The sequence below is a fragment of the Clavelina lepadiformis genome, chromosome 1, assembly GCF_947623445.1.
Source record: "Clavelina lepadiformis chromosome 1, kaClaLepa1.1, whole genome shotgun sequence".
Taxonomy (NCBI): Eukaryota; Metazoa; Chordata; class Ascidiacea; order Aplousobranchia; family Clavelinidae; genus Clavelina; species Clavelina lepadiformis.
Genome location: NC_135240.1, coordinates 4,731,518 through 4,756,486, shown reverse-complemented (window position 1 = coordinate 4,756,486; position 24,969 = coordinate 4,731,518). Strand labels below are relative to the sequence as shown.

The 24,969-nt window shown below is 34.2% G+C and overlaps 1 protein-coding gene across 3 annotated transcripts; it reads left to right on the top strand.

The window, feature by feature from the left end:
• The first annotated feature begins 937 nt into the window (after positions 1–937).
• Positions 938–23,925, top strand: LOC143449863 (receptor-type tyrosine-protein phosphatase H-like). Of its 3 annotated transcripts, none has more exons than XM_076950205.1 (33): positions 938–2,675; positions 3,611–3,681; positions 3,948–4,115; positions 5,802–5,934; positions 7,400–7,684; positions 8,654–8,938; positions 11,304–11,582; positions 12,137–12,418; positions 13,069–13,341; positions 13,944–13,999; positions 14,159–14,366; positions 14,498–14,604; positions 15,300–15,474; positions 15,612–15,759; positions 16,011–16,138; positions 16,293–16,399; positions 16,544–16,706; positions 16,820–16,953; positions 17,105–17,255; positions 17,319–17,471; positions 17,676–17,824; positions 18,503–18,665; positions 18,732–18,849; positions 18,909–18,965; positions 19,043–19,115; positions 19,225–19,315; positions 19,912–19,988; positions 20,383–20,512; positions 20,690–20,817; positions 20,971–21,131; positions 22,584–22,707; positions 22,797–22,905; positions 23,017–23,925. In XM_076950205.1, the coding sequence occupies exons 2-33, from the start codon at positions 3,637–3,639 to the stop codon at positions 23,076–23,078; spliced, it is 4,722 nt and encodes a 1,573-aa protein (XP_076806320.1). In that variant the 5' UTR covers positions 938–2,675; positions 3,611–3,636; the 3' UTR covers positions 23,079–23,925. The 3 variants fall into 3 exon arrangements, with proteins under 3 accessions (XP_076806320.1, XP_076806314.1, XP_076806308.1); XM_076950199.1 differs by having other exon boundaries at positions 940–2,675; positions 16,014–16,138; positions 22,584–22,719; XM_076950193.1 differs by having other exon boundaries at positions 941–2,675; positions 22,584–22,719.
• Positions 23,926–24,969: the final 1,044 nt, after the last annotated feature.

Genomic DNA, 24,969 nt, shown 5'->3' with positions numbered 1-24,969 from the left:
ATATAACCATGTTGATTACCAAGCTTGTTACGCGTAGGATGAGATCACAATGATAGTGTTTGTGACGTGTTACGCGGAAGTTCCTGTTACTGAGCTAGCATACGAGGTTATTATTAGAAGGCGATTTGGTTATGTTTGTTACCGACAAAGAACTATCAGCAAGAGATTGAATACCAGAAATAAGATTTTTAGCAGCTTAGACAAGTATAAACAATCAAATAAAGGAGGCTACTTATGGATATGATTTTGATGCAATTCATATTTTATGGTTTATTAAGTTTTGCCATTTAACAACTTGAGATACTTTACTAGAGTGGGGTTAAATTTGAAACAAATTTATCTTTTTTGTATCTTGTTCATAGTAGCCTATCTATCACAGGCAATCGCAAAATCGTTCTGTTTGAATCTATGTTGAAAAAAATGGGAAACAGTTACTAATAAAACTAAACCACTTTTTGTTGAAACTTTGTCCCAATTTTTGTTAATTTTTTAACATTGTACCGCACTACAAATCAAATACCTGACAACGTATTGTTGGTTTAGTGCATGTGGCTATTTTCCTTTGTTTTTTTCATTTGGTCAAATGTTGTGAAACCATTTTCTACAGATTTATTGGATATTCGTGGTTCGGATTGCTTCACTAGGTAGTGGTGTCTCAACTTGGATAATATAGTCACGATTGAGTTATATATGAATTTGTATGTATTAGATCACAAAATTAGGCCTACTTAAAAAGGAAGCGCTAGTTGTATATGAATAGCTAAGATATTAAGCCAAATATTTAGTTAATTCTTTTGCGTCTTTTCTTGTGTCTAGTTAATTTCATTTGATTAATTCCTTGCTACGTCTAATTTCTGTGTAATGTGATTTCTATGTACGCTGTTCCTTTTTTTAGCTACTGCACAAGAAAGTTTTGAGCCAAGATCGCGCAGAGGTTGTAGTTCGAGGTAATTTACATTCAGTTGTTTGTAAATGTTGTCCGAATTGTTCTGTTCTAAGCAAAGCTTATTAGAGGAGAAATTCAGTTCTATGAACGAATAATGCATGTAAGGTGAAAATCTGTTAAATTTTTATGCTAGCCTAATCCTGATAGCCTATGGGAAAGTAAAACTAAAACAGACCTGAAATTTAACAGGAGGCGGAACCGCAGAGTGGTCCAAAAACGCCGCGTCTTGATCAATTATTACGTCATAAATCCTTCCCTTGCATAGCCTAGGTTTTTAGTTGGTCTAGTTGGCTGGGGTCTAGTATACAAATGAACCTTATTTTATACGCTACAGTTTACTGTTGAACATGCCCAATTGCCTCACACACCAAAAGAATGTGGCTAACTTACATTTGATATGATGTTAAGAAGATTCGAGTATTGGAAATTAGTAAGCTGCGTATACCTAGCATTTGTGGTACTTATCAGAAATATAACGATTTCATCACAACAAATTCATTGAATGAAATTGTTTGGTTGCTTTCATTCAATTATATTTCGAAGTCAGGTCAACTTAAGCTCGTGCCAGAAAACAGTTAAAAGCCAAAGTGGGGAAATTTATATTGGGTAGTTGGTGTAAATGAGAAAATAGTTGGGAAAGGTTAAGAACCACTTGGTTAGATTTACATTTGTTATAGGACAGATGCAAAAAAATTGGTCTATCTAGGTCTATTGCAGCTAGCCCAGCAAGTCCTAGGTTAACCTGCGATGATAGGATGAAGACATTCAGTAGACCAGGGGTGTCACAACTTATTTAACGTCGCGGGCCGTAAGGATAAAATTTGATTGAACATTTTGTGACACGAGTACATGAATTGGTAAATTTTTGATGTTTTTGACGATTTTTGACTAGGCTATTTTTGATATATATAATTCTTCTCTTACATCATTATGTTTCATTCATCTCCTTGCAAAAGCATTAAAGAATTAACAAACAATAAAGAAATATGCAGCCCAGATTACCAGCGTTAGAATAAATCGATTTATTCGAACCAAATCTGGCCGGGAGTTTGACACGTATGCAGTAGAGCATTTTATTCTGTAATTTGCATAAAATGTTTGTTAATAATTAGCCATATGTTGGTAAAGATATCTGAAAGGAAATCGATATACTGTGAAGTTGTATTACTGGTAATTCTAAAATCTGATTCTAATACCATACGTTATTACAAAAAAGCTTTTAGTTTATGGCGAATACGTTGTGTTGTATGAACCAGATTGGAAAGTATGGCAGCTTTCAACGAGAAAGCGTGCGTGCAAAGATTCAACTTGTGGTCTGAGGGCAAGCACCAAAGCCTCAATTCTTAGTTTTTTTATTGTATTTTTGTGTTTAAACAACTAGCTTCTTTTTGTTTATTGTAAATCGGCGTGAAGATAAAAAGTTTGGTGTGCACATTGATGAACCTTGTCAGCGCAACTGTCCTATTTCCAACCATGTTGAATGAAGCACAACAAAGTGTCCTTAATTCACGTAAAACTGATACTATAGGCTGCAGAACATGTTTTTAGCATATTTTTTATCTGATCAAAATCTCTGCCTTTTCATTTCACCTCTTGTTTAATGTTGACTGACAATGTAGACTAAATACGTTATGTTTCAGGGAATTAGCATATCTATTAGATTTTATAGGGCAGCAATGCTTACTTCAACATAAACATTTCTTGCTGGTACACTTGTTGCTTGGTTGAGGTAAGTGAGAACAGCAGTATATATACTTTATTTTCATTTTAGCACCTGTTGTGTTTGCGAATACAAATCTAAATAGATTTACGGATTATTATCGCCGAAGCAGAAGAACTGTGATGAAAACGCTAAAACTATCGATTCCAAAGATGACATAAATCTATCGAATTTGGTTACATTTTCTGCAATAAATGCCATTTACCAAACAAATTTAAACTCTCAATTGCTATTTAGTTGCCTTTGTTTAAAAAAGTAAATTACTTAGCGGTTACGTCATGCTATAACCCAAGTCAGGCAACATATTGAAGAAGATTTATGTCTTGGTGCGGGATTGTGTTGACCTTCATAGTATTCGTGTTTGCTTTTAAATTAACATAAGCCTAGTTGTGCCTAGGCCATAAGTACTTGTCCGTACTTAAAAATTCTGGGTATTAAATGACAAGCCTATACCAGGGGTGGGAAATGTGGACAGCCACATTCCGATTTACCAGGATTCAGTTAGACTGCAAATTATCGTATATAACGGCATCTAAGCCCCCCTCACTTATAAGTCCTTTCCCCGATTTTCAAGCCAAAAAGAAGTTGTTAACGTATAGCTGGCGTATAGGCCCCCTCGCATTTTTGCCTGCGATAAACGTGATGCAGCATAGAGAAGACCACTTAACCATTTTATTACCTGAGCATCATCCAAATTGTGTGCATTGATGCTCTTATTTGTTACTGCTGCAAAATGTTGCCATTCAACAGCAAATGCTAACGTTAGACAATAATTGTTTCAAAATACAAAATGTTTACAAAATTTGAAAGAAAGATGGCTGTGCAACCATTTATATTATTTGTAGAAGAAAATGTCACCGCAATGCACTTTACTCATTCCTTTATGTATAACCAAGTTTAACTATTTACAAATTGTTTTCAAATTTTATTGTTTTATTTTGTAGATTGTGGCATACTGCCACCAAGAACCATGTTATTCAAGTTGTTTGTTTGCTTGTTATACATATCCATTGCTGTAAGTGATATGTTTGTCATGATTGAATATTTTATTTGAAACACTTATTGGCGATGTAGTGAATGGTTTAATTATAAAATGGCACACCATAGAAGAATTTAACGTGTTAAAGCAGACATATGAAGCACAGATGATCATAGTATACTGTTTGTTCAATTGATTCTCTATTTAAATAGAAAGTCCATATTTGCTAATGTTTAGACATAGTTCAACTGCTTGAAAACCTCACAACTCCATTTGCATTTTTACCACTGACATGTTTACAGAATGCTGCAGTCAGTGCACCAACAGGATTAGACAGCACTTCGATCCGTTCAAATTCTTTCACTCTCACATGGGATGAGTCAGCTGACTTGGATTATCAAGTCACCGTACAATTGAGTAGTGTAACAACAGATCCTACTACGCCATCTGGTGCCACAGTATCATCTGGGGTGAGTGGTTTTTTTGGTTTATTATGCTTTGATGAATATTTTGTGCCTGCCAAAGATACTCGGTGAACAGTCTGAGATAATCTCGATGGTAATGTTGCAGGTGTGATTGTGACAGACCATGCTTTGAACTAATTACAAGTATGTCATGCCACCTTTGAAACCATGCGTAGTTGCCGTACTTACTTGATCAGAAACCATCCTAGTTTGTAAGGCGCTCTCGATTGTAAAGCGCATCTGATAGTGGCGTGCAGCATGTGTGGTTATTGAGATTATAAAAATTACAACAAACGTATTAATACGTGATTCAAGCACTTACGTCACCAACCATATACGAATATATACGTTGCCTAGCACCTAAAGTGTTAAGTTCGCGCAGAACAATTGGCGCTAATTCACAAAACAGCTACGAAAGCAAAGCAAGAATTCTTGTTTTTACCCACAGAGAGGGCGCTGACTGCCGATGAAAATTCTCATTTTATCCAAAGGACGCTGAAAAAAAGTTTTTTAAAAAAACTGCAGCCAATTAAAGTTACAGCAGCAAATAAAATTTTTGTTTGATAAGAAAATGTCAGCCGCCCTTGAATATAAACCGCACAAATAATGATAAAAAAAAATTCATCCCAAAAAGTCTCTGGACTGTAGGGTGAAAATTCCAGGAAATCTCAATCCCTGGATTTCAAATTTAGTCTCGAAATTTCAACCCTAGCATGGACGTGTCTTATAATTATCTGATGAGTTAGGAGATGTCTATATATTGGTCACTTGAGGTCAATGTTTCTGGTGCCAGGCTCAAACTAACTTAAACTCTTCATAGAGACCTGGTAACTTTGTCTATTTATTTGCTGAAACCTGAGGTAGCAAATGCGTGCACTAAAAGGTATCAGTCACTCGTCACCAACACATGAGATATCTTAAAGAAATCACATTTAAAGTTTTAATTTAGTTAAAAACAATTACATTTAAACTAATAGATGAAATCTATGTTTTCATTTCCAAGCTAGGATGTCATGGAAGTGAAAAAGTGGCAATTTTTTTTTTGGTGAAACAGTGAAAGTTATATAATGATTTTTATTTAATTAATTAAATATTTGTATGAAGCAAAATATTCAAATGCAGTCGAAGATGTTGACCAAATGTTTGATAGATAATGTTACTGTTACAACGTGGCAGTTAGCAACTTTTGCGTAATCGAGAACTGTTATCATTGACTTGAAACGATTTTTCCTCCCATTAAAATGCATTGAAACAAGCAGTCAGACAAATTGCTCAGGAAAAGATTTACGTTTGGTTTCATTGCTTCAGGATGCGAGAGCATAATCGAATGTTCACAAATGAAAGTTGTGTCATAATTAGGTTGATGTAATACCAAGCAAGGATTGTTTGATCATTTATTTCATTGTTCATTTATTCATACATAAGTCTACTCATCTTGATATAACATAGTAGCAAGGGCATTTATTTCTGTTTTGAGCAGTGCGGCTTTGACCGTTTTCCAAATTTAAATTACCGAAGGCAATAAAAAATGGGTTGTTGCAAGACGATATGAACAGATTGCGAATTATTTGAGGAATTTGTCGAAACACTTGAAAACCATCCCAAATACATCACTGTTGATAAATGTGTTACTGCAATTTACATTGCGTTTGTCGATAATTTGTCTATATAATATGTTATGAATGTTTACAGGTTACCATCATGCAGACCACATCTGGTGCTGATATTCAACCAAACACCAACTATGATGTTTTCTTATTTGCTGTGAGCCAGACAGATTCTTCAGATTTTGCTATTGCAGCCCCACTGACAAGACTGACAACAGGTATATCATGGTCATGTGTGGTGTGTGGCCATTTTGGTGGTAGTTTGCCCTTTTCTGCTCCTAAATATATTGTCTAAAAGTTAAAGTCCCCTTACAAGTCAGTTAGGACGTCAGTGCGCTCAAAATATCGTTGATTAATTAATTGCCACAAATAAGCTGTCTTTTTAGTCGATGTCATGCTGATATTTTGGTAGAATCACCTTGTTACTTTCACTGTAAGTAATGCAGCTGTGCAATTAAATTAATATTTTTTGATAGAAAATGTTTTGTTGTTTTTTTTGCAGTTAACCATGGCAATACCCTTCGCCCTTGAAAAATCATAAATCTCGAATATGTCTAGCCGTCAACTTTTTCTCTTTTTAATTTATTTGGCGTCCTATCCAAATTTTTGCTTTTGGAAAAGAGTTTTATTTCTAACGTATTTTAAAGCTTGATTTAAATGTTTCTTACACAGCAGCACCCAAAAACCAAAGAGAGTTTGGTCACTTTACTTGTGTGGTATTCTTGCATGTTTTAAAGTAAAATTTAGGTAATGTAATTTAAAAAAGAGTAAATGAGATCCATGTGTAAACAACATAAGGAAGGTGTGTAAACAGTCGTTGAAGCAAGTTAAGTCAAACTTTTAAAAGCGACAAGTTAAAGTGTTTTAGTAAACCAAGGTTTTGTTCCAGAAGTGTGGAACTCATACCCAAATACAGCACTAATGTATAATGTATTGATGTATAGTGTAAGTATTGTCTAATGTAAGTTTAAGGTATGCAACTCAATACGGGCATGGTAATGAAACTAAGGTAATCACCGTGACGATTACATCACAATGCAAAATGTGTACCCTCCCCGTACATGCGCTTTACATCACCGTTTTCACGTTCAACATATCAAGTCCCCAGAGTATATGCTGAATCCTAATTTGTTTTCTTTATCATTTTGTCATAATATTAAGAGTAACTATGGCAACTACATGTGCTACCAATTCTCAAACATGTCTTATGACACTTTCTGCTTTGTGCATAGGGTAGGTTACGTGACATCATGATGGAACGTGATGACGTAGCGTGACATCACAGTCCATTATTTTGCCAAGCTGGCACAAAGATCATTTCTATTTTAGTTAAATTAAGCTTGTTTTCCTTGGTAGAATTAACTCGTCCATTTATCAACGGTATCACAGAAAATTTTTATGGGCAAATATAACTGAGTCCTATGTTAGAAATGCCGAGTGACATCATGAATGATGTAATAAATCTTGTCGGTATGTCCTCGATTTATAAGTGTATATACACATGTATACAGTGTATGCATCTTTGGCACATACAAGTGTCATTAACGATTCATAAAATCCCTCGCTATACGATCATTATGACAAAATTTTAGAAGTCATTGCTTATTATTCATATTAAGCATGAACTAATAATCTATAGTTTGATATAAATTATGTTGTTGGTCACATATTTTCTTTTTACAGCCTCAAATGCACCGACCATCTCAGGCATCACCACTGTGGGAAGCGACCGATTTACTGTTAACTGGGATTACACAAATCCTGCTGCTGGCCTCCAACAAGCCACAGAATATCGAGTAACTTACTCTGATGGCAGTGGATCAAAGCAAACTGAACCTGTTGCAAACATTGACACAAAAATGTTGCAAATAACTGGACTGACATCTAACACTGATTACTCTGTCACTGTCCTGGCCTGGAAGGACGATGTGATATCCACTGATGATAGCGCATTATCACTTGTAGCAAGTGAGTGTTGTTATTTCTCATGTTACCTGGCTATTTAGAATTTTTGTTTAAACAAACTTATAAATGTTACTTTAAAATGACCATGGTTGGAAACTTTACACAAAGAAAAGTTTGTTTTAAACTAAATACAATTAAATCTTTACGAAAAATTTATTCATTGTCACAAGTCAATGTAACAGCTAATGCTTGCATTTAACAAGTCATTTTTGGCCACACTGGGACCGGGAAAAAACGAACAAGTTGACCAAGGACCAGGTGGTTCAATGATATCGCTGACCTTGCCTGGTCACGACTCATGATTGAGAATTTGTAGAATTTTAACCGTAAAACACTTTCCCAATTACAGAATCGCCTGATTTTCTTGTGGCCTAGATTTAAATATGCCTGATATGTGACAAGTAATTGGCTCCATCCATTGAGCTTTGCTGCTTTAATTCATTCTTCATGGCCATAAGGAGCCACATTTGGAAATTGTGATATGCGATACACAGAATCATTGAAAGTTCATATATCACAATCTTGTATAGTCTTTATCAATTTTACAACTCGGTGGATAGTAATAAATAACATGATGATTGTCCCGTTACTGATTTAGAAAAATAGCATTACCAGCAACCCACTACTTAAGAAGTAACACACTGATGCTTTGATTAAAAGAAAAGTTTGTTGGCTTGTTTTCCATCCGAAGAAATGAAGGGAATGCGGCAAACATTGTCACTGACAAAGATATTTTACGAGCAGTTTAATCCAAAACAAAACATGGAGAAAATCATATTAAAGTATCAAATTGGTCATTTACAGGAGATAAAGAAAACTTTTCAATTTGTCAGCATGTAATTGACCACCACCTATTTATCTCAAATAAAGATTGTTTAGGAATTTCCACCACCACCACGCATACCAACCTACTCAATCTATGAAATGTTAAGTTCACTTATTTGTATGATCTAATGTAATTTGTTGTTTCAGCTTTTGACAAACCTACTGGATTATCCACCACAGCCGTGACATCGACATCGATCGAGATAAGTTGGAGTGCTCCTGATACAACTGGTGGTGGTTCTGCAACTATTGATGGTTATGTTGTTTCGTGGACACCTGCTAGCAGTGATGGTTCTAGTACAAAAGATGTTACTGGCACATCTGCCACTATTGACAGCTTGCAAGCAAACACTGATTACAGCATAACAGTTGCTGCCAAGAGTACAAATAATGGAGTTGGTGCAGTATCTGATGCATTATCTGCAACAACAGGTAAATGTTTATGCACAATGTATGGAGTAAAAGTTGTCGGAACTTTTACGGAAAATTGTCGAAAAATGTTGTAAAAAGCTTCATTGAGCTTACAAAAGCAAAAAGAATTCATTTTGCACTCAACTCTGTTGGAAACCAGTCACCTTTTTAACAGTGTACACGCTTTTAACGATGATTTCTAATATTATGATGTAACAATTCTAAACTAATTGTAGTAATCATAAACTAGCTTGTGGTGTCAATAGATAAAATTATTCAGACTCATCATGATCAAGCAGCTAATTTCAAGAGCGTTGATTTTGCTGTTTGTCAGTATAACAGGCTTCACCTGTTTGTACATTAAAGAATCTTCGACTCTCCTTATCAACAGATTGTGCCTTTCATGCGTTTCACTGGTTAACCCTATTTTACACAGAAAGGTGATTTTTGGCCCCCTCTGTAATTATTTTGGCCTCAAATAAAACTTGAGCACGATGCGTTTCTTGTTTTAAAATTTATCCATGTTTTAGATGTCTTTGTCGGGTAAAAGATGTTTGAGTTGTGATCGTTTTCTTTCATTCAGTTTAATTCTGATAGTAAGTTACATTGAATGAAGTAGCATTAACTGTCGTAATAAATTTTAATTTTAAAAAGGTGGATTAACTTTTCTTGATTAAGTTTTTTGTCCAAATCACAAAGAGATGCAAATTTTTTAACATTCATTTAAATTTAAAAACGTTTAATACCCAGATTGAAGGTGTTTTTTACACAGTGTGTGTCACATGTTCTTGTACACACTTTAAAAATTTTTTCTTTTCATGTCTTAGTTCTACTATCTGTTAAATTGAAATAAGTAGTTAAAATCAACTTTTTGCATGTCCATGCTGCTAACCCAATTGCCTATATTTAACAACAGACTGCGTGACCTACATGCAGTGAAATAGTCACTATGGTGCATATTTAAAATGCAAAACGTTTGTTGCGCAATGGAAATGCATCACAATCATTACGTCATTAAAAAATTGTAACATTTTTACTGACGGCGTGATGTTTATTATCAGTTTCAGGCACCGCTAATTACTAGGCCTAAATGTCACATTAAAAGCTTTGTATTTAATGTAAAAATGAAAAATTTATGAAATTTTTTGGCACTAAGAGTGTCAAGCAAGGAGGAGTATCAGAAAGCAATGCTTGTGCAGCACAAGTAAAAATTTTTTGGGGATTTCAAATTCATTTTGAAATAAAAAAGAAGTTTTTGTCCTTGTCCTCTGTCATCTAACACATTGTAAAGAGTTGCTGTAATACTGAAGAGTTTTTATTAAAAATTGGCATTGATATGAAAATAAACAACAAGAGCAGTTTTGAGCTCATGGTGAAGTGATGAAGTCACATCTTTGACAGTCGTTAGATTCAAGTTGGAATCTTGAAAAGATTCCGAAAAAATTCTATTGCCACATCCTAACACAGCAAGACTTTAAAGAAGGACAAGATAAAGGAATTGGCGATTCTACTCTTATGGCCATTGGTTCAGAACAATAAAAAGTCTTAACTTCTTAACACCAAAGCTTGTGTCAAGTATGGGACCCACTTTAACCTTATTGCCCATAATTTTATCGCTATAATGATTTTGTTAATGTCTCGAAAGGTTGGTAGATAGTTCCCAGTTAAAGGAGAATATCAATAAAAAGTTTGCCCTAAGTTGTGCGCAGAAAATTTTAAGAAATGTGGCATAACAATAGAAACAAGAAACAAGAAAAAGCTAGAGATAAGAAAAAGATGAAAGTCAGATCAGTTAGTATTGGAAAAAAGTTTCAAAACCATGCTGAGCTAACCTTTGTGATACCTTGCTATAGTTACAAATTTGAGAATGATGTCACAGAGCTTGGCCTTTTCAGGTTTTGTGAAAAGTTGGCTCCTTTGCTTTATAAGTTAACATGAATCACTGAGCACATATTGGTGCTTTATTTTATCATCTTTTGTTACTCCCTGAAGAGTAAATACATTTTAGTGATAATAATATAATAACTTGCTCCTGATACATTTGATGCAAATTCTCATCAGTTCTTTTATTCTACCATGACTTTTGTTTGTGATGTCTTAGTTTCTGCTTTATCTCATTTTCCTAATTTTGCAAACACGGCTCAATTTTCTGTGATTAATATCAGAGATGATAAAAGTTTTGGTAGATTCTGGTGAATAAATAAAAAAAAATACAACTCTCAGTCATTCGTCCACAAGCTGCATACGGTTTTGAAATTATGAATCTTTTATGAATAGAAAGAAATTATTTTCTTATGAGTTGATCACAATTAAGTTTTGATTTTCTGAAAATCCTTTCAAAAATAATAATTATATCATCATGGGATGTTTTCTGTTTTTAATGCAGGCATCGGAAAACCAACTGGATTAACTGTCGGAGATACATCTTCTTCTACGATCCAAGTGACATGGAGTGCACCATCTGGTGGAAATGCTGTAGCCATCACTGGTTATGTTTTAACATGGACACCACCTACTGGTGCTGGTTCAATGGTGGCCACCACAGATCTATCATCACCAACAACCATAAGTGGATTGAACTCCAACACTGAATATAGCATACAAGTAACTGCTACAAGTGGTTCTGGAAATGGAGATGTATCTGATGCAGTGAAAGGAACTACAGGTAAAAATCATAATGGAGTTATCATGTTGCAAAGTTTTTGAAGTTAAGTTTTTTTTTATTTCACAAGTCTAAATCATTTGTCATATCTTAATTTTTGGCTGATGGTATCGTATATCTACTTGTGTGTAAATTCTAGTTTGTAGCCTTATGGCATCATAAAAGGCAGTGCATGATGTAAAAAATTTTAACATTGCATGAAAAATTAAAGTGTGGCATTATAGAGATGTATTCGATTTGGTAACGGAAGCTTGAAGCACTGTGGCATGGGGGGTATGATGGATACACCTTAGACTGCTCTCAGTTTTGCACTAATATTTATGCTTTGCCCACTGTGTTGCGCGATGAAACACACCCTGGTCACATAACCAGAGCAGAATCAGAGAGATTCTGTATTATAGCAAAGTTTCAGGGTAGCAATGTCCATGACCGCTGCAGATTCAATCTTCAACATTTACTATAAAGTAAAGAACAGCAATTGTGACTGTCACATGCAAAAAAGCAAATCAAAATATTTACTGTTACTTCTTATAATTATTTTTGTGTTTTTTCTGCAGGCATCGGAAAACCGACTGGATTAACTGTCGGAGATACATCTTCGTCTACTATCCAAGTGACATGGAGTGCACCATCTGGTGGAAATGCTGTAGCGATTAGTGGTTATGAGTTAGCATGGACATCAGCTACTGGTGCTGGTTCAATGATGGCCACCACAGATGGTTCAACACCAACAACCATCAGTGGATTGAACTCCAACACTGAATATAATATACGAGTAACTGCTACTACAAGTGGTTCTGGAAATGGAGATATGTCTGATGCAGTGAAAGGAACTACAGGTAAAAATCATAATGTATTTACGAATAAACCCTCTTCTTTTTTTCGTGTTTTTGAAACTCAGATTTGTTGTCACCTTTGTGCCAGTATAAAAGCATAAGCTTTACACAATGTGACACGTTTGGTTATTTTGGAATAATATTGAACTGTATTTTTTGGGGCTTTTGGTTTGGGCCAGTTTAGTTTAAATTGTAAAAGAGTAAAATAAAATGAGTTTGTTTAATAAAATTGTTTGTTAATAATGATTTAAAACTGAATGGTTGATGTTGAGACTTAACAGTAAGCAACATCAGTGTTTTGTGAGACACCTATTTCTAAATAAAATCAACGAAAAACAGAAACGGAAATAAAATCGAAGCGTTAAAGCAGACTTAGAACCGATATTTCTATAATTTTGTTTTTATAATGACTTCTTTAAAATAAAAGTAATTATACTTTATAGGAATAAATACCAGCAAATCTTTTTGTTTGAACATTTTATGAAAGTTTAAGGGGTATGTTGTACAAAGTGACTGGTGTTTATATTGAAATTCTTGCAAAGATGCAATTCTTGCAATTCTTCTTGAAAAGGTTTATTTTAGATTTAGTTTTTGAATTAATTTCATAAACATATTACTCCCATGTTATTTCATGGCTGCTGTATGTAATATAGTTTCTGACAAGGTGATCACTCCAACAAGCACTGCATCAACATCAACATCAATCTCACTGCAGTGGGATGCAGTTGGAGGAAGTGGATCTGTTACTTACACTGTGGAGTGGGATCCTGCATCTTCTGATGGAACTACAAGCTCCAAACCTAACATAGATGGAACCTCAACAACTATCGATGGACTTTCATCAAACACAGGATATACTTTCACAATAAAAGCTGTCAATGCTGGCGGCACTGGGGAAGCTTCAAATTCAGTTCAATTTTTCACTGGTTTGTGATGTTTTTTATATCGTTTTAAGTGTTTGTTATATACGTGGCAGTTAATGTTGTTAATGGTTTCTATGCTTTCATGATCTTACATAATAGTCTCTTATAAGTATCTCTTAAGTATCTATTAACTAGACTTATTTTTTCTTGTATACGAAATGTTCTATTACTTCATCAAATCACTAGATTCAAGCAAATAGTTTTCACATTGTGATATTGTAACTACCACCGTGTATGTGTTAATTAGCCTCAAATTAAATTTTTTTGCTTCCCAGTTTTAGCAACATTTTCTTAATTACTAAATAATAAAAAATCTTTTTCTGATATATTTTTTAACAACTCATTTTGATTAAACAAGGTGAATTTGTTTGAACACTTGCCCCTTACTTTAGTGACTTATTGCAGTAACCATCGCATATATTAATTTGACTTTGTGTCATCATAATTGTTGTTTCTCAAATCATAATTAGCAGTAAGCAATTTCGATATTACTTTTTGAGAAACATTTTTTTCACTAACTTTTATTGGAAATTATTTGGTTAGTTTTCGTACTTATTAGTCTTTTTTGCAAAGCTCTTCTCTTTAACTTTGCGTAACATTTTTAGTTCCCGGAATTGCATCTATGATCAGTGTGACACTTGCAGCTGACAGAACAACAAAGGTAAGTTTTTTGCAGTTTTAAGTTGTTGCCATAGTGCTTTTAATGTTTGTCTGTGAAAATGTTAACTTAGTTGTAAAAATTTGAAAATTAATTATCTATCTTCAGTTTTGTTGATATATATTTTTATATAAATCTGTGTTTAAAAACGTTTCATTCCAGGCAGTTGTATCATTTAATCTCCCAACAAATGGCGCTGATAATTACCAAGCTACATTTGCAACTTCTGGTGAAAGTGATAAAATATTCACATCAACCATCTCTCCAATCAATGCTGATGGCTTGACACCAGGTCAATCTTATGATGTCACTGTGAGAGCACGTAATACAGCTGGGTTTGGAGAAGAGTCATCATCTTCTATAACTATGGGTGAGTACAAAAATAATTTTATTTAAGAAGTTATAGTTATTCATTAATTATTCATATATTTGCAATAGTTTAAGTTACATCACGAAAGTGGCTTAAATTTGTGGACTTTTTTTGTAATAATTTTGTTTCAGCTCCTAACCCTGTGACTGGTCTAAGTGCCACAAAATTAACCGATGAATATATCGTGATTCGTTGGACATTGCCAAGTTCAGCTGCTTCTGCCATTTATGACCGTCAGGTGAATCCCATAAGTTGTCAAATATGACAGTATAAAGCTGTTTGTTGCACATTAAAAAATCCAGGCTTTGCTACTATAAACATTGTCCGTTATAATGATATTTGATGCAAATTATATCATCTTAAATGCTCATATAAGGCATATAAGGCATGCATATCTTAAATCAGGCATGCACAACATACGGCCCGCGAGCCGCATGCGGCCGAAACCTTTTCATGCGGCCCACGAGATATTCCGTGATTTCGCTCATTCAGGCATTTTCTCCACGGTTACAATTACATAATCAACGAATCCGATGCTTTACCGCCGCTAAGCGTTAAAAACAATTAGATACTGTACTGCGAGAGGCAACCGTCTCCTGACAGTAACCATCTTCTCAACGATATCTCTTATTCGACGGTTAATCGGTCACATTTTATAAAGTAGGCTACACGTTAGTTACAACAACGTTAGCACGCGGCCCGCGAAAAATATTTTTTCGCTAAAACGGCCCGTGTACTATTTTGAGTTGTGCATGCCTGTCTTTAATGCTCATATAACTTGCCACAGCTTTAGCTGACCATTTGGACAAACTAATTATTACATGTATTGTATGTACTTTGTTATTATGATGTGTTTATGTAATCTTAGTATATCGTTATTGTATCAATAAAGCTTGATTTGTGAACATGATTTTTTTACTTTATTGCAATTAGTTGATCAAATACAATGAGGAAGGAAATGTAGCACAACTCGAAATTCGCATTGATGGCACAACATCGACATCATATAATATAACAGGACTTACATCTGGTGTGAATTATATTATCAAAGTCTTCAGTGTGAGCAATGATATACTCAGTGATGTCGCTTCTATCTCACAAGCTACAGGTGCTTTTGTGTGTTCATTGATCTTTAATTATTTATTGTACTTTATTGTATGATGTCTACATTCTACATGCTGTTGTGCGATAATCTGTTCATGATTTAGATATGGGTTTGTTAGGAAGTTGATATTCTGTTTGCAGCAAATACTGGTCCATCTAACATAAGAATTGTGAATCAAACTACAACCAGTATAGAAATAAGTTGGTCACCACCTTTTGCTGAAGTCCAGTTTGATTCTTACTTGCTTTCATATGTTGTTGTGGGAGACACAGCAAGTGAAGTAGATAAGTGAGTGTTGTGTAATATTAGAATATGTCATTACATGTTGATAGAATAATACTGTTGAGATTGAAACACTCTAGATGACATCTTATGTTAATTGGTTTCAGTTGGTTGTGACTTTTTGTTTGCTTTTCATTGTAAGGAAAATGTAGTTTTGGAATGTAGTAAAAATGTAGTTTTGGATATTCTACCCATTAATTTGTGCCCAATTTCATTTTTTAAGAATTGTTGTTTAAAGAAATTTTAGTGTGTTTCAGTAGAATCATTGCAAAGACCATAACAAGTTTTGTGATTTCTCCGCTTGATCCCGGAACCTTGTATCGAATCTCAGTCAGAAGTGTTGGAGAGGCAACAAGTGATCCTGTAACTGAAGATATTCCAACAGGTAGGTTTTGTTTTAAGACATTAATTTTGTAGATTATGAATGTATTTCCACATAAGATCTTAGAAAGTTATCCTGGCTCTCCTTTTATTTAGTCAACCTTCTGTTTGTATCATTATTTGTAATTTAAATTAAAAAATATCAAATTATATTTCAGTTCCTGACGTGGTAAAGAACTTAGATGCAATACAAAGCAATGGAAATCCAACAACTCAGCTTGATGTTACTTGGAATAAGCCGTCAGGAAGAGGGGAACGAATTAATGTAATTGTCATCTTTGGTTTTCACATTGGTGGTCACATGCTGTATTGTTTTTTATAGCCCTGGTGTGAATTCTTTTCCCATGCCATATTGTTACAACGGCCCTGGTGTGAATTGTTATTTTTAAATCTTTGAATGTTTCTCCAGATAAGCTATGTTGGCCTGAGCATAGCAAGCATGAATGAAATGAGTGTTGGATTTAATGATACCACGGCAACACTTAGTGTAATACCCGGCAACACTTACAATATAACTGTGAGTGTCATAAGCAATGAATTGCAAAGTGACTCGATGGTAAAGATGAATGCAAGTAAGTTTGTTGAAATTTTTAAACCAACAACTAAACTTAAATAGCAATTATAAACATCAAGTCCTCAAACCATCATATCAGCTGTTGAATTTAATGAAATATTTCTGCCATAGAACCAGCTCAACCATTGGACTTGGTTTCAGTTCCAGCGATTGATAATATCAATGTCACATGGACACCATCTGATGGTTTTATCCAGAAATATGTTGTTGTAGCTCTCTCCAATGCAATAGAGCAACATAGAATGGTAAATGATGTCATGTGTAACATAACTGGATTATATATATTAGCCTTGATAATAATTAGGATTGATTATGACAACTGGATCTTAAGACTATTTGTCCTTAGTTGGACTTTTACTTAAGAGTACATATGTCACAATTTTAAATTGTTTCCAGGATATCAGCAAAGATGATGCTTCACACGTCATCCCAAATCTAAGTTCATATACAGATTATAACATAAGTATTTACAGCATCATAGTCGATGTTGCCGGAAGCGACCAAGAAAGTGAACATAGTTTAATTTCTGATCGAACCTTAGCAGCAGGTGAGTTTCTTATTTAACATAAATTTGATGAATCCTTTCATTTAAAATCTTCTTCACTTTCAGCTCCTCCACCTCCTCCTGCTGATGCTGCTGAGGGATTTAGCTCTGGTCAAGCAACCACAACATCATACACATTTGTCTTGCCTGCAGATACTTTTAGTTCAGATAATGGACCAATTCAATACTATGCTGTGTTTCGAACAACTTCACTTGATGGTGAGATAAGCTTTGTAAATACAAAAGCAGATGTAATTGTGTCTAAAAATGTTAATGCTGATAGTTTCTGAGTGGGATTGGTCTGGTCTCATTGAATGGAAACTATAGTTTTTGGTCATAAATTTTTTTTTAAACTGAAAGTAAAAACACCATAAGTTTGGTTTCTTGAATCCAGTTGAGTGAACAATGATTTTTATTGAGTAGGTGAAGCCCCAAATGTTAATGGTCCACTTGAACCATGTGACAAGGCCGGAGTGACAGAATGTGTCGCGATGTGGACTGATGAGCTCGGCAACCCTGCCACTGTCCAAAGTGGAAGAAGAAAGAGACAAGCCGGGAATGAGCAAATCTCAGTAAGATTTTTATGGATTTCCAACTGAGCACATTTCTATTTCAAGCTCAAAAAATTGGCAAGGAATTGACCAATATAAGTAGATTGCCTGCAATACAACACAGCATTGCTGTAACACCATTATCACAGCACGTTAATTAATAAACGTATTTCAGTGCATCAGCCTGTTGTTTGAACTGTTTTTGTAATTTCCGTGGTTTTCTTTGTTCTGTTTCTTTTAATTTGCATGCCGACAATCCTATGTGTAGTTTGTAGGAATATACAATTTTAGTTAATTAACAAGTTATTTGTGAGAATGGCGCATATATAATTTATATATAGTTTTGTAATTACGCTGTTTGCTTTTCTTCAATATATGATATTTTTATGAAACTACATGTAGCCTACAATTTCCATAATCTTTTGAATTTTCTTCAGCCATCACATTACCGTAGTTTGATTGAAAGCAATTTAATTGTTGTAGAAAATAATTTCTGTCATTTTTGTAATCCTACTAACACTTTAATTTGATAGATTATATACAAATGATTTTATCGAGGAGCTGAAATGGATTGCTCTGTGTTTATTTGCTCAATGGTATGTTCTTGGAATTGACAATCATCCATTTTTTTAGTTACATAATTTAGTAATTAATAACTTTTAGTGATTGATGTTGTTAAAGTTTTAAACTTATACACAGTTTACTCTTGGAAGTGGTGAAATGACTCAGTCTCCATATCGAGATGACGTCACATACACTAACCTTGCCCTGGATCCAAACACAGGATACAGAGTCGCAGTTGCAGCAAAAACTGGCAATGATGAACTGACTGTCACACAGTGGTCTCCTGTGGTACAGACTGGTAAATTTTTTGTCGTTTGGAAATTATCCTTTTTTTTACAATAACTTTTTTACCAATTTTATGCAGCCGCCACCAGTAACACAGTGACAGTGGTCATTGCCGTAGTGGTCCCTGTAGTGGTCATCATTGGACTGGCAATTATTGCTGTGTGGTTCTATCGCAGACGGAGCCAAACAAAGAACAGGTTTGTTGTGTTGTTGTTGTTGTTAAAGTTGCGATGTTATTGATAGTTTTCATTTTTAGACCAAACCAACAGAAATTGAATGTGGTCGATTCAGTGAAAGACAAAGAGTTGAAAAGGTGACATTTGATGGTGATGATTCTTGGTTGATTTGAATTTGAATTTTTTTTTAATTGAACAGAATTCTTTTTTCCAGAAACATTCCTCTTTCGAAATTTCTAACTCACATACGGAATGTCTCACAACCAAACTTGTACAAAGAATTTCAGGTGAATTTCATTTTCATATCATTAGAATAACTTTGATTCGTTATTTTGTAATGTGCAACTTATTTTGTCAAAGGTCACTTAATTAATATAGCAAATTAAATATTTCTAGAACATTTCATTTTCTCATCCTGATTTTTCCAATTCTGTTGGCAAACTTTCGCAGAATGATGAGAAGAATCGTTGTCAGAATATATTGCCTTGTAAGATAACATTCTGAGAATTTCAACTTTAATGTTTTGTTATTTTGGGTGAAATATTTTAAATTCAGTTCATTTTTAGTTGCATGCATATCGAATATTACAAAATACTGAAATATTTCAGAGTATTTTTGAACCATTTTGAATCCAATTTTAGATTGACTACTCAAAGATTTGTTTATCTGTTATCTGCAAACTTAATTTAGCGCCAAACATGTCTTTAGGAAGTTGCATAATATGTGATTTGCAAACTATTTTCTATTCAAAGCCCACCATGCAACATAACATTCATATCAGATACACCTCACTATTACATCATTTTCTTTCATTGTGACACATTAAGTGACAAAGGTGTGATTTCATAAAGTACTATTTATTAACTTAATAGATTCATTTCTTGGTCTTATACAAATATTATGTGTTTGTTGCTACCATGAAATATAATTCTAACTTTGATTTAACCAAAATTTATTGAAAATTATTTACATGGATAAAATATTAATTTCATTGATACAGTTAAACAAAACAATCCACTCTCCAAAACAAACCAGTTAATTTTGCAATTTTCCTTTATTTGAACGCTGTAAATTCTTTGCCAGATAATAGAAATCGAGTTAAAATAACGACAATATTTGGAGAAGAAGGCTCTGACTACATTAATGCAAGTTATATTCACGTGAGTACCTGGGGTTTGTGATTTCCTGCTGAATTACCAGAACAATTTCGGAGGATTATTCGTGTATGGTTAATTGGTTATGGGTGAAAGAGTGCGTATGTTATCATGAATATATTTGTGTAAGTTCTTGCAGTCTTGTAAGTTTGTTGTAAATTGTAATTTTTTTATTGAAATTTGGACTGTGACAAAATAATTTAGATCAATCTTGCATAATTATGAGTTCTTTTGATTAAAGACATTATAACATACCAAGCTCTTACACTTAGAATTATTGCCTTAGTGCAATTTTTTAAGATTGATTTTAAGTTTTATGCTTGTTGATAATGATTGCAAATTACAGCAAATTCCTCTGTTGCTTTTATATTTTATAACGTTTCAACATATTTTATTGTAGATGTCGACCAATGAGAAGAAGTTCATCGCAACTCAAGGTCCGCTTCCAAATACAATGGATGACTTTTGGAGAATGATTTGGGAACAAGAATGCTTGTATATTGTAATGCTCGGGAAACTTGTTATAAAAGGTCTATGTTATAAAATTCATTTTGTTGCCAATTTTACTTCTGATATCACAACATTTTCTAGCTGATTGGAATGATAGAATAGTGAATAGATAATTAGATGGTAAGAATGGTAATAACGCAACATTTGTCCAGTGGTACATGGTAGCTCATTACCCATCGTCTCATTGTTGGTTTCAGGTGAAGTTGCTTGTAACCAGTATTGGCCTTCACACAATGAGCCCACCACTGCACATGGTGTAACTTTGCACCTTGTAGCTGAGAAGGAAAATGATTGGTGGACATCGAGGGAACTTATTGTTAAACGTGTAAGTGCAAGAAGAAGAGAAAATTATTAATCAAGACGGTTACTAATGAACAAATATTTTGTTTAATAAATTTTTTGCATAGTAAATTTTTTATGTTGATGTTCATTACATAAAATTTTCATGACATCGATAACTTTGTTATCTGATCAACAGAATCGAAGCGAACGCAAACTGAAGCAATTCCACTTCACATCTTGGGATAATGACGATGAGTTTGAGAGGAAAAACATCCAAGCTTTGATCCGCTTCATAGCTGAAGTGAGAAAGGAAGTGGATGCAAGTGAATCTTCATCTCCTATTGTGGTGCATTGCAGGTGAGAATTATGAGGCCGAATATGCATCGAAACATATAATTGTTGTTATTATTAATTATTCTCGTTCCAGGTCCAATTCTTCCTGATCATTAGGGCCCGCAAAAGTCAATAAAGTCAAAAATTTTTAAGGACCTCGTCTGACCACGAATCAAAGAATAAAGTTGTTTTCAGCACCTAGGGGATTGTTTCTAAGAAGTTTATAGGTCAAAATAAAGTCAAAATGTACAATAAAGTCAAAATTTGTCAAAATATGGCTTTTTACAAAGTTTTTGTGTTTCTTGAGAGTAATTCTTGTAAAAATCCTCGTGGAAGCATTGTAAATCAGGAACTGCGACACAATTAAACCATATTAACCCATAAAAGCAGGAAATAAGTCACAATGCCCACTTGGATCAGCAGTAACTTTTATCGCAAATTGTCCATTGTTTATTCATAGTTACGTATTTAAATAATTCTTATAAAACAGTTCCTCTTCATAAACGTGGTCTTTTCGAAGATCAACAGTTTGGATTTTAGGAATAGCCTACTGACATTCTGTAATACAAAAATTCCTAAGCAAGCTAAATCGTCTTCAGCAAAAGTTAGACAGATATGTCGAGATTTTTCTGATGAATTTAATGCAACTCCCGGGGGTGATTTAAGGTGCAATTTTTGCGAGGTTATAGTGAAGTGCAATAAAAAGTATTTTGTTGAAAGCCACAGGAAAAGTAAACGCCATCAAGCTGGATTGGAGCAACAACAAGCATTCCCTGTTTAATTTGCTGTTTATTAGAATTTACCATGCGGAGAAAATCGAGGCAAAGTGCCCTTTTCACAAGGACAAAATAACACAAGCTACCTAAATCTATCGCCAAAAAACACGACGCACTTTTTATAATCCATAAAACACCTTGACTTTTCGACAAAATATTACGTTTGGGTCTGAAATCGACAAAATATTATGTTTGGGTAACTGGAGGAAGAACTGTGGCCTCTACAAATAAGCAATTTCGTTAGGTCAAAATAAAGTCAAAATTTGATAAAAATAAAGTCAAAAAAAATTTTTTTTAGGTCAAAATAAAAATGGCCCTACTGATCATATCTTTTTGTGTTTCCTGTATTTAAATGCATTAAAACTTGTGCGATTCTGAGATTAACTTTGATTTTGTTGAAAATATCATTTTTCCTGAACTCTTTATTTCTGTATTTTTTCACAGACTGTCGAATGCTTTTCACAGACTGTCGAATGCTGTCGAATTCCTTTGTATTGTGTGCTGAGACTTATATCTGTATTTCATGAAATAAATGTCTCCATATTTTATGAGATGGGTTCACAGTAAATGTTAAAGACTTCGGCTGAGTGGAGAGAATTTTTAGAATTGAAATTTGTAAGAGGCTTTCTAGGTTCAAATGAAACTGAGACACCTGCAAACTTTAATTTGGTTCTAGTTTTCTAAAATGCTTTTTTTGTAGCAATGGAAGTGGAAGAAGTGGTACATTCATTGCACTTGATCGGTTGTTACAAGAAATGCAGGAAAAATCTTCTGTTAATATTTTTGAAACTGTTCAACAACTGAGGCAGGACAGGATGGCCATGGTCGAAAATTTTGTAAGCAAAGTTGATTTCTAAAAATTCTGTCAATATTTTTATTTAAAGATTCTTAAACACTTGATTTATTTCTCCAGAAACAATACTTGGTCTTGTACAAGGGAGTTGAATGCGTTCTAAACCACATGTATGATGAAGTTCTTCCAAACAACTCCTACGTCAATGACCACGTCAAGAATGATTCAGGTACAGCAGTGATTTGATGGTAAATTTATTGCTGCAGTAGAACTAGAGGAAGACCAACTTTAATGAAACATAAATCCTAATTAAATACCCTATTCCAATTTTTGTTTGTAGATCAGGTCATTTACGAAACCATTCCAGAGTTATACGAAGAATATGACTTAAGTAATGTCTGATGTCTTGGAAAATGTTTGTGGAGAAAATTTCATTTATTGTGGAAACTGAAGGTTTCTTGTTGGTTTTTAAATGCACCGTCTCTTTCATCATTATATCGTTTGTTTACTTATTTAGTGCGATTTCGTGTTGTAAAGTTGTTCCTGTTCTGGTTGTTATATGACGTTGACTGCTTGAAAAACACCTGTGTTAAGTTGAAAAACTGTATTCAATGTTCCCGTGTTCAATTTAATTGTTTATTATTTTGTCATTTGTAATCAGCAGACGTTTTATTTTTATGAAAGTTTTTCTTTAATAATTTAAGCGATTTCTTTTCATTTTTCCCAAATTTTCTTGTATTTGCACTTAATGTTCATTTTATGTATTACACAATGCTAAGGTCATAGAAGAATATTAATGCGAACCGTTTTATAATAATTCTTGTTATTACCGGGTTTCATTGCGCTTTTAATGGAGCCGTTAATATTCGAAAATTGTGACTTCTATGAAATGTTGGACTTCAATGTCACGCTTCAACAACCTCATAAAACGCAGATATCATAGCACTAGGACTTTTATTTACTCAAATGACAAGTATCGGATGTGATGCTTTTAAAAACCTGTGTAATCAAAAGCCACTTTAAAAACTTTTTGACTTAAAATTCCTGTTTTGAGTTTAACAAGCCATTGCAGCAGTAGAACCAATATACAGTATACACGTGATTATAATTTTGTATCAGCTGCATGTGATGGTTTTAACAAATTAATAGTGTTAATATTAACTGCGTGTTGTGGTAAAGTAAGTTGCACTGGAATTAGATCTTATTTCCGAGATTTCAGTATAACCCGGAAGGAAAGGAATGGATTAGAGCGTCGTGTTCTCAACAATGCGAGCTGAGATGTCTACCCGGCAATATTACCCTTGCGACGCCCTTCACGGTTAACTTCTTGCGCATTACGTCAACAATTTTTCTCCTGTTCAGTGATCATGGCGAACAGTCCATCAGCAATAAATAAGATATTTGTTGTAATTTGTCGAAACTTCTACAAAGACAAGATGATTGGGGCTGGATCGACCAGATCAACGTCGAAATCAAAAACGACTCAAATACTGCATTATAGTACCTCTCGAGTTTCTTTCATTTATCTTTGCGTTGCGATTGGTTTGTTTTAAAGTTTCACCTGAAGTGTTCGCGTTTGTCCAACCTGCCCGAGATACTCAGAGCTCAAGATTGTTGCGGTTTTACGCATCAAAAACCGTTAAAAATGCCTCGCTGTGAAACGTTCTCTCATACCTGCAAGCATGGTTGATTGCATTTTATGGTGTTCAATTTTGAAACCAAGCTGACTCCAACAAAACTGTGTTTCAATCTTACCAGAGTTTCTAAAATATAACGCAAAGAAAAGACATTATGCTACAGACATAATATTCAGCTGTATCCTGTCAATAAAGAACGCAGCTCGCTTCAATTTGTTTTTATAAAAACGACAATTGTTTTTAAAGCATAACTTGGTGTGAAGAGCGTCCAAGTCTAAAAGATAATTTCAAAATGATCAATAAAAATATAATATGACGTTTTTAGGTAAATTAACTGCAGCCATTATCTCGCAGGTAGTTAGGGAATAATGACCAACCAACGTAGCCTATTGAATTCAGAACAATTTAAGCCACAGATGTTGATTGAATCCTCCTATGTTTATAGTCCAGGGTTGAACTGACCGGTCACCATAACATTCCACAGCGTTTGCAGTAATTGAACGCTGCACATTTGTTGTCGTGCGCAAGAGTGTATGGTTCGTTGCTTGTATTATTTTGGTAAACTTTTGTCAATATTAATGAGTTCATTTGGATGGAGATAACTTTTTTTCAAGGCTGATAAAAAAATTATAGACTACACAATAACAATTAGATTT